This window comes from Cynoglossus semilaevis, chromosome 8, assembly GCF_000523025.1.
Source record: "Cynoglossus semilaevis isolate Cse_v1.0 chromosome 8, Cse_v1.0, whole genome shotgun sequence".
NCBI classification, from domain to species: domain Eukaryota; kingdom Metazoa; phylum Chordata; class Actinopteri; order Pleuronectiformes; family Cynoglossidae; genus Cynoglossus; species Cynoglossus semilaevis.
The window spans coordinates 5,815,124-5,830,022 of record NC_024314.1 but is presented as its reverse complement, the minus strand read 5'-3'; the positions used below and the strand labels follow the sequence as shown (position 1 = coordinate 5,830,022).

The 14,899-nt window shown below is 42.3% G+C and overlaps 1 protein-coding gene across 1 annotated transcript; it reads left to right on the top strand.

Annotated features, from left to right (window-relative positions):
• Positions 1–2,099: 2,099 nt before the first annotated feature.
• On the top strand, positions 2,100–5,983 carry LOC103381755 (abl interactor 2-like). Its single transcript, XM_025057833.1, has 4 exons — positions 2,100–2,441; positions 2,556–2,723; positions 4,900–5,079; positions 5,161–5,983. Exons 1-4 carry the CDS (start codon positions 2,298–2,300, stop codon positions 5,221–5,223), a joined length of 555 nt encoding a protein of 184 aa, XP_024913601.1. The 5' UTR covers positions 2,100–2,297; the 3' UTR covers positions 5,224–5,983.
• The last annotated feature ends 8,916 nt before the right edge of the window (positions 5,984–14,899 follow it).

Sequence of the window (14,899 nt, the reverse complement as noted above, 5' to 3'; positions counted from 1 at the left end):
ACACACACACACTGTATATGGGAGATTTGAACTTTATGGCTCCCACTCCCAGAAATCACATCTCTTAACAGCATGAGTCTAAAATATATGACATTGGTTATTTCTAAATCTAACTTTGGAGCTGCCTCGTGAGGAGAGGGAAATTATGAAAAGTCATAGTGTCTTCGTCATCTGTGAAATAGATACCAGTTGGAGTGAAATTGTGTTTTATTACCACCTGATAATGTCTGTGAAAACAGGACCATAAACCAGTAAAGTGCTGTGTTGGGCTTTTCCTCACTATCACTGCAGCAGGATGAGAAAGATGAGGCCCCATGGGGGAACATGTTTCTCATCCAGATAAACATCACAACTGTTTATAGATTAATCGTCTTCACAATCCTGGCGCTCATTCCACAGGATGAAAAGTAAACAGTATTAGTACTCACAGACTATATAGTCCTAAGTGTGGGGTGGCCTTAAAATATCCCAAAATGCTTTTAAAGTGGGAAGTGTCTATTGAGATGAATGGGGAGATGACCTGCCATGGGGAGTAGAAATGGTCATTTTGTGAAAATTGTGAAACAAGTTAAATTGATTCAAATAATATCTTGAAAATGTGTTGATAACTGTTAATTAATAGATGTTTGTTGTTGACAAAATGTGTTAAGATCAGTTGCTACCTTTTGTAATGTTGTGTTGTGACCTTTTCCCTTGACAGAAGAGGTCCTTCCATAGGTGTTTGGTATACTCTACTGAATGTACAGGTAACTGTGGAGCTGGGGGAGCACGGCTATGAAGACAACAGGTTAGCATGGAGCACATGGACACACTGTTGTGTGTGTGAGGTGTTGGTGTTGTATTGTATCATTGTATGTGGAGCACTTCCATCAAGAGCAACTTCTAGACAACGCAATGGTCTTGGTGTGCTTTTGTTCAGAGCATGAGTGACCTATGACGAAGTCCTCGTTACACAAAGGGTCATTTATATTTGCACAACCCCCACCTTCATGAAAACATTCACGCAGGTGGTGGACCATTTCTTCTCCCTTCAATTCCATTTAAACTGAAATATACACTCATTGTCGCCCTCTGCTGTTGTACAGCAATAATACACATTACTCTTCTCCACTGAACTTGCTGTCCTTCAGCACAGGGGGCTTGAATTACTTCAAAACATTCCATATTGAACTAGGTAATTGCAACCCCCCTCACACACTTCCACACTCTTTGTACTGGCCGGCCCCCTGGAACTGCATGGTAATACTTCATTATGGCAGGGCCGGAATTTGGGGGGGGGGGGGGGGGGGGGGCGGCAGCTTCACGTAGGTTCAAACTACAGTATGAACTCCTGAAGACAGGTCTCGTCTGTGATGTCACTCATGTTTGACTGTCGCTTTAAAGCACTAATTCTCAAACCACTGATGACGTATGGCTGCAAAACTACACTCGGTACACGATGTGAACCGTTTGAGATCCAGTGCTTTAAGAGCTATAATCATATGTGTTTGGACATGAAGTGTCTCCATAGTAACCTGGCCCACTTCCCCTCATCGCCGGCTCCTTGTGCTGAGGCGATCAGGTGACTGAAAGACAAACACCGTTGTGGACACATTTCAGTCGTGCACAGGCTGCTATGGCTTCAGTTGTCCACCAGATGTCACTGTCATTTAAGCCTTGAAGCTTTGATTCTTTATCACTACGATTGTTAAGAACGCCTCGGTGCCTAATGACGCGTCTGCACACCACTACTTCTTGGTAAAAATCATAGAACAGTAAGTCAGCTTTCACATCTCAACATACGTCCTTTTCCCGAATTTCACAAAGACATATTTCACCAGGGCCATATTTTATTGCATTCAGGTACATTACGAGGACTTCTTCCACTTTTGGGCAACAATCATATACTATGACTCCCATGAGTCGTTGACACTGCGCTGAAGATTTGTTTCAGGTCCATCAGATGACACACAGTTAACTCTTTAAACTCTCCATTTAGAGACCGTCAACGAGTTTCCTTACAACAATGTGAGTATTACAGGTATATTTATGGGCCCATTCATTTCATGTCATTTTAAACACATATATAACTTCATCGCTCACAATTGTTTTTTTCGCCGCTTCACGGTCTCTCGTCTCGCATGTGCCTCTCACGCAGTAACTTATTGATGGTCCCTAAATGAAGAGCCTTACAGCGATTTCACCGCGGTCACAACACATCGCTGCGTTTACACCAACTTTACTCGCTGTGGAGAGCGTGAGTTTTGTCTACGTTTATAATACCTTATTTTTATACTATTTCGTCAAATAGGTCAGACATGGGAGAAATGCCGGAACAGGAGGACCTCTCTCAAGTTATTCGTCACATTTTACAAACGGCTCCTGATGACAGAAAAAAACTCCTGGACAATCACAGCAACCTCCTGCAAGTAGCAGATTATTGCGAAAACAACTACTTTAAGGTCAGTCAATGAGACGGGAAATATTCTCAAAGCTTCAACGTTCGGCTTCTTTTGCTGCAAATATTTCTGCATGTAAAAAACTACCTAATGTTATATTTTCACCTCATCCTGTAGGTGGACGATCAGTCTCAAGCAGTGGAAGAAGCCAAAGCTTTGACCACTCAGGCTCTAGCCAGTGTGACGTATCAGATCAACAGCTTGGCCAACACTGTGGTCAGACTACTGGACTCCCAGGCCATGAAGGTTAAAGCCATGGAGTCCTCAGTCAACCTGCTGTCACTGGTGAGATCAAAGCTCTACCTTCTACTCAATTATTGTACTTTAAATCCATAGAGCTACATTTTGTTCGACTTGTCATTGTACACAAACAGAAACATGTAGAATTTATCAATACAGTGGTCCCTCTCTATATCGCGGTTCTCCTCTCACTCCCTTAGTACATCGCAAATATTTTTTATTCCAATCTTGCCAGTTATTTTATGGTAAATATATTTTATATATATTAATTATATATTACATATATATTAATTCCCTACAGGGAGAAAGTTGATGAGTCACTACAATGAAGATTTGGGAAAGGGTAGTTGAAGCTAGGTTGAGCCAGGAAGTGGAGATTTGTGAACAACAGTATGGTTTCATGCCTAGGAAGAGTACCACAGATGCAATATTTGCCTTGAGGATGTTGATGGAGAAGTACAGAGAAGGTCAGAAGGAGCTACATTGTGTATTTGTAGATCTAGAAAAGGCATATGACAAAGTGCCAAGGGAGGAATTGTGGTTTTGTATGAGGAAGTCAGGAGTGGCAGAGACGTATGTTAGTTTGGTGCAGGACATGTATGAGAATAGTACAACAGCAGTGAGGTGTGCTGTTGGAAGGACAGAAGACTTCAAAGTGGAGGTGGGACTACATCAAGGATCGGCCCTGAGCCCCTTCTTGTTTGCTGTGGTGATGGACAGATTGACAGATGAGGTCAGACAGGAGTCCCCATGGACTATGATGTTTGCAGATGACATTGTGATCTGTAGTGAGAGTAGGCAGCAGCTAGAAGAGAACCTAGAGAGGTGGAGGTTTGCACTAGAAAGAAGAGGAATGAAGGTCAGTCGCAGCAAGACAGAGTACATGTGTGTAAACGAAAGGCAGAACAGTGAAATAGTGAGGCTACAAGGAGCAGAGGTGGTGAAGGTGCAGGAGTTTAGGTACTTAGGATCAACTGTTCAGAGCAGCGGAGACTGTGGAAGAGAGGTGAAGAATAGAGTACAGGCAGGATGGAACAGCTGGAGAAAAGTGTCAGGAGTGATCGGTGGCAGAAGAGTGTCAGCTAAGGTGAAGGGAAAGGTTTACAGGACAGTGGTGAGACCAGCCATGATGTATGGTTTAGAGACAGTAGCAATAGGCAGAAGACAGGAGGAGGAGCTGGAGGTGGCAGAGTTAAAGATGCTAAGATTCTCTTTAGGAGTGACAAGAATGGACAGGGTCAGGAATGAGGTCATTAGAGGGACAACACAGACAGGAAGGTTTGGAGAAAAAGCTAGAGAAGCCAGATTGAGATGGTTTGGACATGTGCAGAGGAGGGACAGTGGATACATTGGTAGAAGAATGTTAGAGATGGAGCTACCAGGTAGGAGAAAAAGAGGAAGGCCAAAGAGGAGATATATGGATGCAGTGAGGGAGGACATGCAGATAGTTGGAGTCAGAGTAGAAGATGCAGAGAACAGGGAGAGATGGAAATCAATGATTCGCTGTGGCAACCCCTGAAAAAGCCGAAAGAAAAAGATATTTATATATATACATTTCCAATATTTTCATTATTTTCGTGAAAGAAAAACATTTTGTAACCTAAAAAAAAGAAACAGTAAAAATATATTATAAAAATAAACTGAAAGACTTACCTGGTAGCTTTGTTTACCTAGAGATTGAACACAGCATTGAGCATGCTCTACTGTTCCTCACTCTGATTGGCTCATGCATCGTATCATCTCTCAGCATCTCCCTTTGTCTGTCCGCCACTCGCCGTTACGTAGTACGTTGCTGTAAAGTTTGTGTTCTTGTGTTTGGTGACAGTTGACCCTAATTGAACGCCCTACGATGCCTCCTAAACGCTCTGATCATCTTCTCAGGCTTTTGTTACAAAGCCCAAACAAAGACGCTGACACAGATGACAGTTAATAGCCTTTATTTGTCTTTACAATAATATGCGCTCTGCCCAGCTTTCATATACAGTCTGTCCATCTAGGCCAGTATGCACTTGGTGCAGTGGTTTGCTACATACATGCTTATTATTTCTACTAACATTCTACAGCTTTATGTTTTTTAGTCATTACGTTTCTTTTTTTTTATTTTTAATAGTGCCCCACCTATTTTAAGGACTATTGTGATGACAAAGAATTGCTTCACTTCTTGGATATCACACATGCCCTTTGCCTGAACTACAGGCTAAAGATGTTCTCTCTGCTTCAGGGTGCAGAAATCCACTTCGAGAAGGTCTCAAGGCGAGAGATCGGCAATTTCACCGCCCCCAAGGAGAAGATCCGTACCAGGCGCATGGCTCCGCCCCCTACAGGCCTGGAGCCAGAGAAACGCTGGACCAGGATGCCAATATCCTACTCCATCCTGGACTCTGTGGGACACTGCTTTCAGGTAGACAGACTTGTGCACAATGGCTGGTGGTACAAGTACTAAGTGTAGCTCATCCTTGTTCAACTTCATTCATGTGTGCAGGTGAAGCAGGAGCCTGTGAAGACAGCAGACAGCACACAGACCTCAGCAGATACTTTTACGTGAGTTTAAACCTCTTTTAAACCTTTCACAAAAACTGTAGTGTTAGTCATTTAACACAAATAGGTTTCACGTTGGGAAAAAGACAAACCTTTAAAACTAAAACAATGCTTGACCTTTTCCCTATCACAGCAGTTAACCTCCACAATGAGAGGCTAACAATGTTTAAAAGACAACTTAAAATGATCTAAGAAACATTTTAGCCACAGAACTTAAAAAAAGCTTCATTTTCTTTAACTAAACTGCTATTTCAAAGCTAACTATAAATATAGCATTAATTATCAACTACATATATTATTTACAGACCTAAATGCTAAGCACACCTCTGTTAAGACATTTACTAGGTATAAACTTCTCCTCCTGCAGGTGGAGCTTTGGCATCACTGTTCCTTCACCCGCAGTTCCCACTTTAAAAATTGGCTCCAACTCCACTGATAGTAGTCTGCCTCCCGCTCCTCCTGCAGACCCTGGTATACCTACTCTTCCACCAACTTCCACAGGCCCAGATTTCCCACCTCCACCTGCTCCATCAACAAACAGTTTGTCAAACAGCACCTACCCTCCTTCGCCGCCTCTTCCAGTGTCAGGAGCTGGTGTTTTCTGTCCTCCACCACCCCCACCACCCCCATCATTAGGAGCAGGTTCTTTACCACCTCCTCCACCTACATTCGGAGCTGGTCCTCTGTCTCCCCCACCACCTCCAGGATCTGGTCCTCTGCCTCCCCTGCCTCCACCACCTCCAGGATCTGGTCCTCTGCCTCCCCCACCTCCACCACCTCCAGGATCTGGTCCTCTGCCTCCCCTGCCTCCACCACCTCCAGGATCTGGTCCTCTGCCTCCCCCACCTCCACCACCTCCAGGATCTGGTCCTCTGCCTCCCCTGCCTCCACCACCTCCAGGATCTGGTCCTCTGCCTCCCCCCCCCCCCCCACCTCCAGGATCTGGTCCTCTGCCTCCCCCCCCCCCCCCACCTCCAGGATCTGGTCCTCTGCCTCCCCCCCCCCCCCCACCTCCAGGATCTGGTCCTTTGCCTCCCCCACCTCCAGGATCTGGTCCTCTGCCTCCCCTGCCTCCACCACCTCCAGGATCTGGTCCTCTGCCTCCCCCCCCCCCCCCACCTCCAGGATCTGGTCCTCTGCCTCCCCCCCCCCCCCCACCTCCAGGATCTGGTCCTCTGCCTCCCCCCCCCCCCCCACCTCCAGGATCTGGTCCTCTGCCTCCCCCACCTCCACCACCTCCAGGATCTGGTCCTCTGCCTCCCCCACCTCCACCACCTCCAGGATCTGGTCCTCTGCCTCCCCCACCTCCACCACCTCCAGGATCTGGTCCTCTGCCTCCCCCCCCCCCCCCACCTCCAGGATCTGGTCCTTTGCCTCCCCCACCTCCAGGATCTGGTCCTCTGCCTCCCCTGCCTCCACCACCTCCAGGATCTGGTCCTCTGCCTCCCCCCCCCCCCCCACCTCCAGGATCTGGTCCTCTGCCTCCCCTGCCTCCACCACCTCCAGGATCTGGTCCTCTGCCTCCCCCCCCCCCCCCACCTCCAGGATCTGGTCCTCTGCCTCCCCTGCCTCCACCACCTCCAGGATCTGGTCCTCTGCCTCCCCCCCCCCCCCCACCTCCAGGATCTGGTCCTCTGCCTCCCCCCCCCCCCCCACCTCCAGGATCTGGTCCTTTGCCTCCCCCACCTCCAGGATCTGGTCCTCTGCCTCCCCTGCCTCCACCACCTCCAGGATCTGGTCCTCTGCCTCCCCCCCCTCCAGAATCTGGTCCTCTGCCTCCACCACCACCTCCTCCACCATTATTTTAAGGAGCTGGTCGTTCCCCTCATGTTTTGGTTATACACAAGACAAGTACAAGACAGAGAAAGTGAAGAACATTTTGTTGGTTTCATACAAAATGCTACTGTGGATGTCCACATTTCCACTCTTCATGCTAAGCTAACTTCAGCATTGAGGCCTAGCCCACTGCTTACACATGTTTCTGAGAATATATCTAATGTGACCAACAAATAAATGATTCTTTACTCTTAAACGTTTCTTACTTTTTAAGTTAACTCACCGTTAGCTGGTGGGTGATCACTTCTGAATCCACGGCCCCCATGGTCCTCTTCCTCCACAATCTGGTCTCTGGTCCCCTATCTCACAGCTCATGCTGGTTCAAAACTCCTCTAGAACCTGAGGAACCATAAGAGAAGCACAATCAAACATCTCACACTTCTCCTCCTGCAGGTGGAGCTTTGGCATCACTGTTCCTTCACCCGCAGTTCCCACTTTAAAAATTGGCTCCAACTCCACTGATAGTAGTCTGCCTCCCGCTCCTCCTGCAGACCCTGGTATACCTACTCTTCCACCAACTTCCACAGGTCCAGATTTCCCACCTCCACCCGCTCCATCAACAAAGAGTTTGTCAAACAGCACCTACCCTCCTTCGCCGCCTCTTCCAGTTTCAGGAGCTGGTGTTTTCTGTTCTCCACCACCCCCATCATTAGGAGCGGGTTCTTTACCACCTCCTCCACCTACATTTGGAGCCGGTCCTCTGCCCCCCCTTCCCCCTCTCTGCCTCCACCACCACCTCCTCCACCATTATTTTAAGGAGCTGGTCGTTCCCCTCATGTTTTGGTTATACACAAGACAAGTACAAGACAGAGAAAGTGAAGAACATTTTGTTGGTTTCATACAAAATGCTACTGTGGATGTCCACATTTCCACTCTTCATGCTAAGCTAACTTCAGCGTTGAGGCCTAGCCCACTGCTTACACATGTTTCTGAGAATATATCTAATGTGACCAACAAATAAATGATTCTTTACTCTTAAACGTTTCTTACTTTTTAAGTTAACTCACCGTTAGCTGGTGGGTGATCACTTCTGAATCCACGGCCCCCATGGTCCTCTTCCTCCACAATCTGGTCTCTGGTCCCCAGAAGCACAATCAAACATCTCACACTTCCCTCCATGACCTTCACCTCCCTCTGCACGTCTTTATACTGTGGGGAACCAAGTACATGGAGCAAACCTTATCACAGAACGTGCACAGATGAAAGGCAGTGTCGTGTCTAATGTTCATAAAGAGTTTCACTATTCCTGGGTTTTATTCCATTAAAAATATTAACAGCTTCTCTCAATAGGTTTACACAGGTTTTCTCTGCAAACAGAAACAAATACATTTCACAGAAAGCCTAACCAGCAACCTGTACACTGTGCCACAGCACCAGCCAACACCCCTGGTCTAGGCAGTTTAAATAATTAGTTCATATTTGTATGTTTCTATTTCAAATGTGCCACTGAAACATTACTACTTCACCTTGTCAACTCACACCACTGCTAATACTAATGCTGTCTTTCAACCCCATATTAATCAAGCCTACAAGCTGCTTAAACTGACCTTTGTATTTTTAACACAAGGTAGAGAGTGTAGGGGTAATTAAAGCCCTGACAGTATCTCTACAGATCCTTCAGAGGTTGTGGACCACATTGAAGACCTTTGATTTAAGGTTTGAGCTGTTGGTTGTGGCAAAATGTTTTACTTTGAAAAAAAAACTTACATAAAGGTTATAAGATTTCCTTTCAAGAACTACAGTGATTTCAAAGACTTCAAAAAAAGCACACAGCCCAGAACAGAACTGCACAGAAAACTAGTACAACTAGTGTGTATTTCATATATTTCTGGATTCTGTTAAAACAACAGTGGGTTTTTGTGTCCAATTAAATAAAGCCTGATTGTGTCCTTCAGTCATCTCATCTGTGTTGCCTCAGTTCACACTGTTTCACCTCCAGGAAAAAGAAAAAAAACCCTTCCTCCCGGTGAAACATTCTGCAGCGGTACAACCTTCTGCTCCTGAGCATGTTCCAACAGACCCTGGCTCTGCATTCCTGAGACACACGCTGAAACACAGATTCTTGTATATGTGCCTCTCCTGACTGCATATCCTGTCATTCCCAGTTCACCTCAATAGTCCAGTGGCCTTTAGCCTCACACGTCAGTCTCTATAGACCAAGAATTGTGTCAATAGTGATAAGTTGGTCACGTCACTACTGCTAATCTCACTTATTAACTGCCTTAAACAGGTCACTCGGGCTATAAAATGTATGGGAACAGTGAACAGTCTCCACAGGCTGAACTGTCTGGACCTGACTCAGGTGAGCTCCACTTTAAATGCTATTAATAGAACATTAAACACTCATTGCTCTGATTTCCTATATGGAAATTTGTTCAGAAAATGTCTGAAACTGAATTAATTTGACTCACAAGTTTCTTTACGATTCTATACTTCTATGATTTCATGTGTAACACCAGCTTTAAACAGCTGTGCAAACACATGTCCACAGCTACGGTGAAGCTAATTATAGTATAGTGCAGTGCAGTTTTTATGCACACATAGTAATTATGACTCTCTGTGCATGGGAAAATAATATAAAATATTAAAGGAGTGACAACACAAAATATAAATGCACAGATTCTGTTGGATTTTTTTTTTATTTCTCAGCACATTTCTTCAGATTTAGAAATGTTAACTCTGCACTTTGTCTTCTACTATTTTCTAAAATGTTTGGTACGATTTTCTGTGTGTGACACAGCGTTAGTCCTGGCTGTCTGCTAAATGCTATTCAGAAAACACCTTTATGGTTCCATATCACAATTTGACATCTGTCAAACTAACCATAAATGTTACCATTGTGGGACGGACAAAGGACTTCTTAATCTTACTTTCATGCATTTTCTGTAATGTTCATGTTAAATTGGGTGATGACAATTTTTGTAACCTGGTTTTAGTTTTTTCTTACATTACATGTTTTTAACACTCCACGTACTGTTCTCACATTTTAAAAAGAGATTCTTTTTTTCAGTTGAGTAAATCGCCATGGTGGTCTACTACCCTACTGTTACGTGAGTACAACCTAAAAGTCATTTCACATACTTCATACTTTACACACAGTTCACTTGACTTGACTCTACTCTCGTTTTTTCCTCTGTGCAGAATCCCCTTGTTGGGACTTGTTATTGCACTCTGGCTCATTTTGTGCCATTACACAAGGAAACAAGGAGGAGAAGAAGAAGCCTGGCCACCAAGAGCTAACAACTCTGCCTCTGTTTACATCATCCCCATGCATGAAGAAGAAGACGAAGAGTCAGACTCGTGTGACCCAAATTCTCAAACTTCCTACAACGTTCCTCCAGTGTATGGTTCCGGAAACATCAGTCCGCCCCCATACAGGGTAAAGTCTTCAAAGTCTTGCTCTTCAAAGTGCATTAATGGTGTCTTTTGTTCTAACATTTTGTATAACAAATATTCTTGCACTATTTGTAAGTCATCTAATCAACCATCTCCTGTTCTTCACAGTGTGAACCACCGTCTTACTCAGAGTCTCCTCCACCATACATCGACCCTCAACTTTCTCCACAGCAGACCTGTGTCTCCCCTATCTCCTCCTCCTGCACTTTAAATCCTACATAGTCTCAACTTATCTTTCTTGATTGTCAAATGAACCTAAAAGCACAGACTATTCACGGTATGAATATGTGGGCATTAGAGACATCTTGTGGTTAAATTTCACACTGCAACAACCTAATAGTCCTCTACTGCTGCCCCAGTGTGGCGTATGTATGAAGACACAACATACCTGTGTTGTAGGACTGACTGGGGTTGTCCACTCTGGGCTGATGTAGAACATCACCGGTCTCTTATTTTCTGAATCTGTAACCTGTCGTTTACAAAGACATCATTTGTTTTGGTGTTATATTTATTTTTCTTTGAGCTTGTAAAGTTTGCTGTGACATTTTTTCGTGTCTTCAAGAATCTTTGATTGTCATGACATTGCAGACAATGACAGTGGAATGATACTTTTTTCTTTTTTGACATGTTTTTGTGTGTTTCTAAAACTATGCAAAGATACGTTCTGTCTGTTATAAGTTGTTTCACATGTTATCCTAATGTAGTTCAGTTGTTACATATTGTCATAATTATTCTGAATGACAATAAAGATGTAAAATAAAAAAGAACTACAGCAGTCTGTGATTGATGATTATGATGACAAATGAAACTACATGCAGGTTGGTAGCAATGATTTAAGATTTCATAGGCAAGGATATAAGAGTAGGTATATACAAGTTAAGTTTTGTACAGACACCTGGTATAGTATGTTTAGTGTGATCAAAGATTAGCGTACCAAAAAAGTATATTTTTTTCTGAATTTTAACCAGAAAAATAGACATTGAAAGCATTTTAAGGCAAATTAGTGGATTTTTATTTTATTTTTAGTTTTGAAGACATTTTTGGGAAATTATTAGTATAGTATGTTAGTGTAATGAAAGATTGGCGTACGAAAAAGTATATTTTTTCTGAATTCTAACCATAGAAAAGAACGTTGCTACATATTTTAAGTTAAATAAGTGGATTTTTATTTATTTTTGAGAATCTTTTATTTCTGAAGAATTATTCAGGATATTATTAGTATAGTATGTTAGTGTGATCAAAGATTGATGTACCAAAAAAAGTATATTTTTTCTGAATTCTAACTGTAGAACTGGACATTGCTACATATTTTAAGGCAAATGAGTGCATTTTATTCAACCTCCTCCTGCACTTTAAATCCTACATAGTCTCAACTTATCTTTCTTGATTGTCAAATGAACCTAAAAGCACAGACATGTCTACATCTGTGACCCTAAGGCAAATATTCACAATATGAATATGTGGGCATTAGAGACATCTTGTGGTTAAATTTCACACTGCAACAACCTAATAGTCCTCTACTGCTGCCCCAGTGTGGCGTATGTATGAAGACACAACATACCTGTGTTGTAGGACTGACTGGGGTTGTCCACTCTGGGCTGATGTAGAACATCACCGGTCTCTTATTTTCTGAATCTGTAACCTGTCATTCACAAAGACATAATTTTTTTGGTGTTGCACAGAGATGTATGACAATAAAGATGTTAAATGGAAAGAACTACAGCAGTCTGTGATTGATGGTTATGATGACAAATGAAATCACATGCAGGTTGTTAACAATGCTTTGTGATTTCATATGCTATGCTATGCTATAAAAGGATATAAAAGTAGGAAGCAAAACAGTTTTTAAAATTCTTCTTAACTATTACATCAAGTCCTGAAAGGATATATCCTTTCTGGAGGAATTAGGCAAGTACGGAAATCAGGTAAGTACTGCAGATAAGGTACTGCCATTTTGTATGAACGCTGGTAAGTACATTTATCAGACACACCATTTATAAACTTATTTTTCTTTTATAAGCTATTACTGCCTATACGGTGCAATATATTTGTAATTATATTTCAAATTATAAAATAATGGAATAATGATTTAAAAAGTACATTTTTTTTATCTTAACATTAAGCTTTTTTTTCACACCACACAGTTGTCTGAAGTAACTGGTATCTCTGTCCTGTATCTTTAAACATGACTATAATGCTGTAAAAGTGCTTTATGTCACGCACTTCCCTAAGCCACACTTTAGTCTTTTGAAGCCGACCCACAGATTGACACTGCTGTTTTGGATGCTTTATTCTGGTAAGGACTACATACAGATAACACACATTAAGTTCCAGTGACAGCTTTGAACTGCTGTGTCTGTTTGAAAGATTCAAAATGACCATAGGGCTTTAGCTTTCTTACTCAAGCAGCCATGACTAACAGATTTATAGGATGAAGGTCCAAAGACAGTTACCGGTAACTCCATTACACACAGCCCTATTGTAATGCTTTACAAATGGCAAACAAGGACTTCACTACTCTGGTTGTTACTGCAGAACAGACTTTAACGGTTTGAAAATTCAGGTTTTTCCCCAAGATTTAGATTTCTTTCTTGTGATTTTTCTTTGTTGAACTAAACACTTATTAAATGTAAAGTTTTAGTATGTGGCTCAATAAAATTATACACTGAGCCGTTCTCTCCTCAGTTATGTTGGAACTGACCTAATCCCAGTCATGACTGAGGCACTAAGTATTTTTGGTTATATGTAAGTAAAGCAGTAAAATACACAGTACATTAAATTATTTTGCCCTGGAAGATAAACTTACTTCATATGAATGAACATGGTCCTCAGGTTCCCAGCCTCGGTGGTCTCCATCGTCGTGGTGCTCTTCTGCTTCTACATTCATGCAAAAAAGAAAAGAGAGACATACGACGTGACCACGCCCACAGCAGAGGGAGACACCACCATTCCACAACACCTCACTGTTTCTGTGGAAGTAGATGAAGAGAACAGATGTTATGACATACGGCCTCCTCGCTACAGCTCTGTGGATTCTCCACCTCCGTACACACTGGTGAGTGGAGTGACATTAGCCACACCCAGAACTTTACAGCTATAGGAAAGGAAACCTCTGGTACTTGTATTTAGATTGACTATATTAACAACTATTTACAAAATACAAACCCACCTCCTATATACCCTCTACTGTTATCTTTAGGTGGAAACAGTATACAATATTCTTAAATGCACTTGAAAAAATAAATGTACTTTTTCTGCAGTTTGATCCAATGATAACAGGAATCTGGCCACCAGGGGCACTGCCTTCCTATGACATTTATCCCATAATGCTGCCTGTGATACACTGGACCACAACAAGAAGACCCCGGAGTCCATCCTGTTGACCCACATCCATAAAAGTGACTTTGCATTTCATTTGTTACTTTTCAATTGTTTAAAATTAATTAGACAATAAAGATGGTTTTCTGGAAATTTTCAATTTATATATGAACACAACCAAACCTACAGTGTGCATACAATTTCAGTACAGCTGCATCTAGTCATGGCAGAATCATCAATGTGTTTCTCTACATATATACTATGTACCCTTTATTACATTACTGTACTTACAAGTTTTAGGGAGGGAAGAGGGAAGTACTAAATAATTTGCCGGTGTCTGAAAATAAATAGTGACAAAAGTGAAGTTTCGTACAATTATGAAAAATAGTGTTTCCTTGGCTTTTGAACCATTTTAAGGCAAACGTAAGTGTCAAGAAGCCACTGGTAAAAATTTCAAAGATGTGAGAAAATTCAGATTCAAACTGTGATGCTAAGTTAGGTTCATACTACAATAGATACACACTGTAGGCTACACAATATCCTTTTTCTAGTACTGTATGTAATCAGTGCTACAAATACTACTTCAACAGAAACCAGCATATAGGTGATCGTCTGACTGCCTGTTGCAGTATAGGATGGAAAAACTCCACTGTTACCTATGTAAAAAAAAATGTTGGAAAGATTGATCTTAAATGCTTCAGCTGGGTTTCTCCACTGGTTTTTAGTGTTTCATGTGTACATACAGTATGCATATGTATGTGTTTATATAGATGTATTGCACATATATAAGTGTTTGTCTACAAATTTTTATATTGCTGTTCTTTTTTAACATGAATGGAGACACAATTACGGCACATACAATCAAACCTACTTCATGATGGAACAGTGAAATGTAGAGAATAAAATTTTAAAATAACGTTTTGGTATTTCACCATCATTACCGTTTCCCTACTGATCCACGAATAAAAGGTGAAAAGGTTGAATTGGCTTCAATTCAAAGAAATCATAATTAAAAGCTTTTTTATATATAAATACATGTACATCCATCTAAGTCAGGCATGGGCAAACTACAGCCCGGGGGCCGGATACGGCCTGTTTGGCTTTTTTAATCTGACTTGTCCAAATTATATTAC

Coding starts and splice junctions, on each gene's coding strand:
- LOC103381755 (XM_025057833.1), top strand. CDS start 2,298: ATGGGAGAAATGCCGGAACAGGAGGACCTCTCTCAAGTTATTCGTCAC. Junction 2,442..2,555: donor GCGAAAACAACTACTTTAAG/GTCAGTCAATGA, acceptor CTCATCCTGTAG/GTGGACGATCAGTCTCAAGC. Junction 2,724..4,899: donor CAGTCAACCTGCTGTCACTG/GTGAGATCAAAG, acceptor TCTCTGCTTCAG/GGTGCAGAAATCCACTTCGA.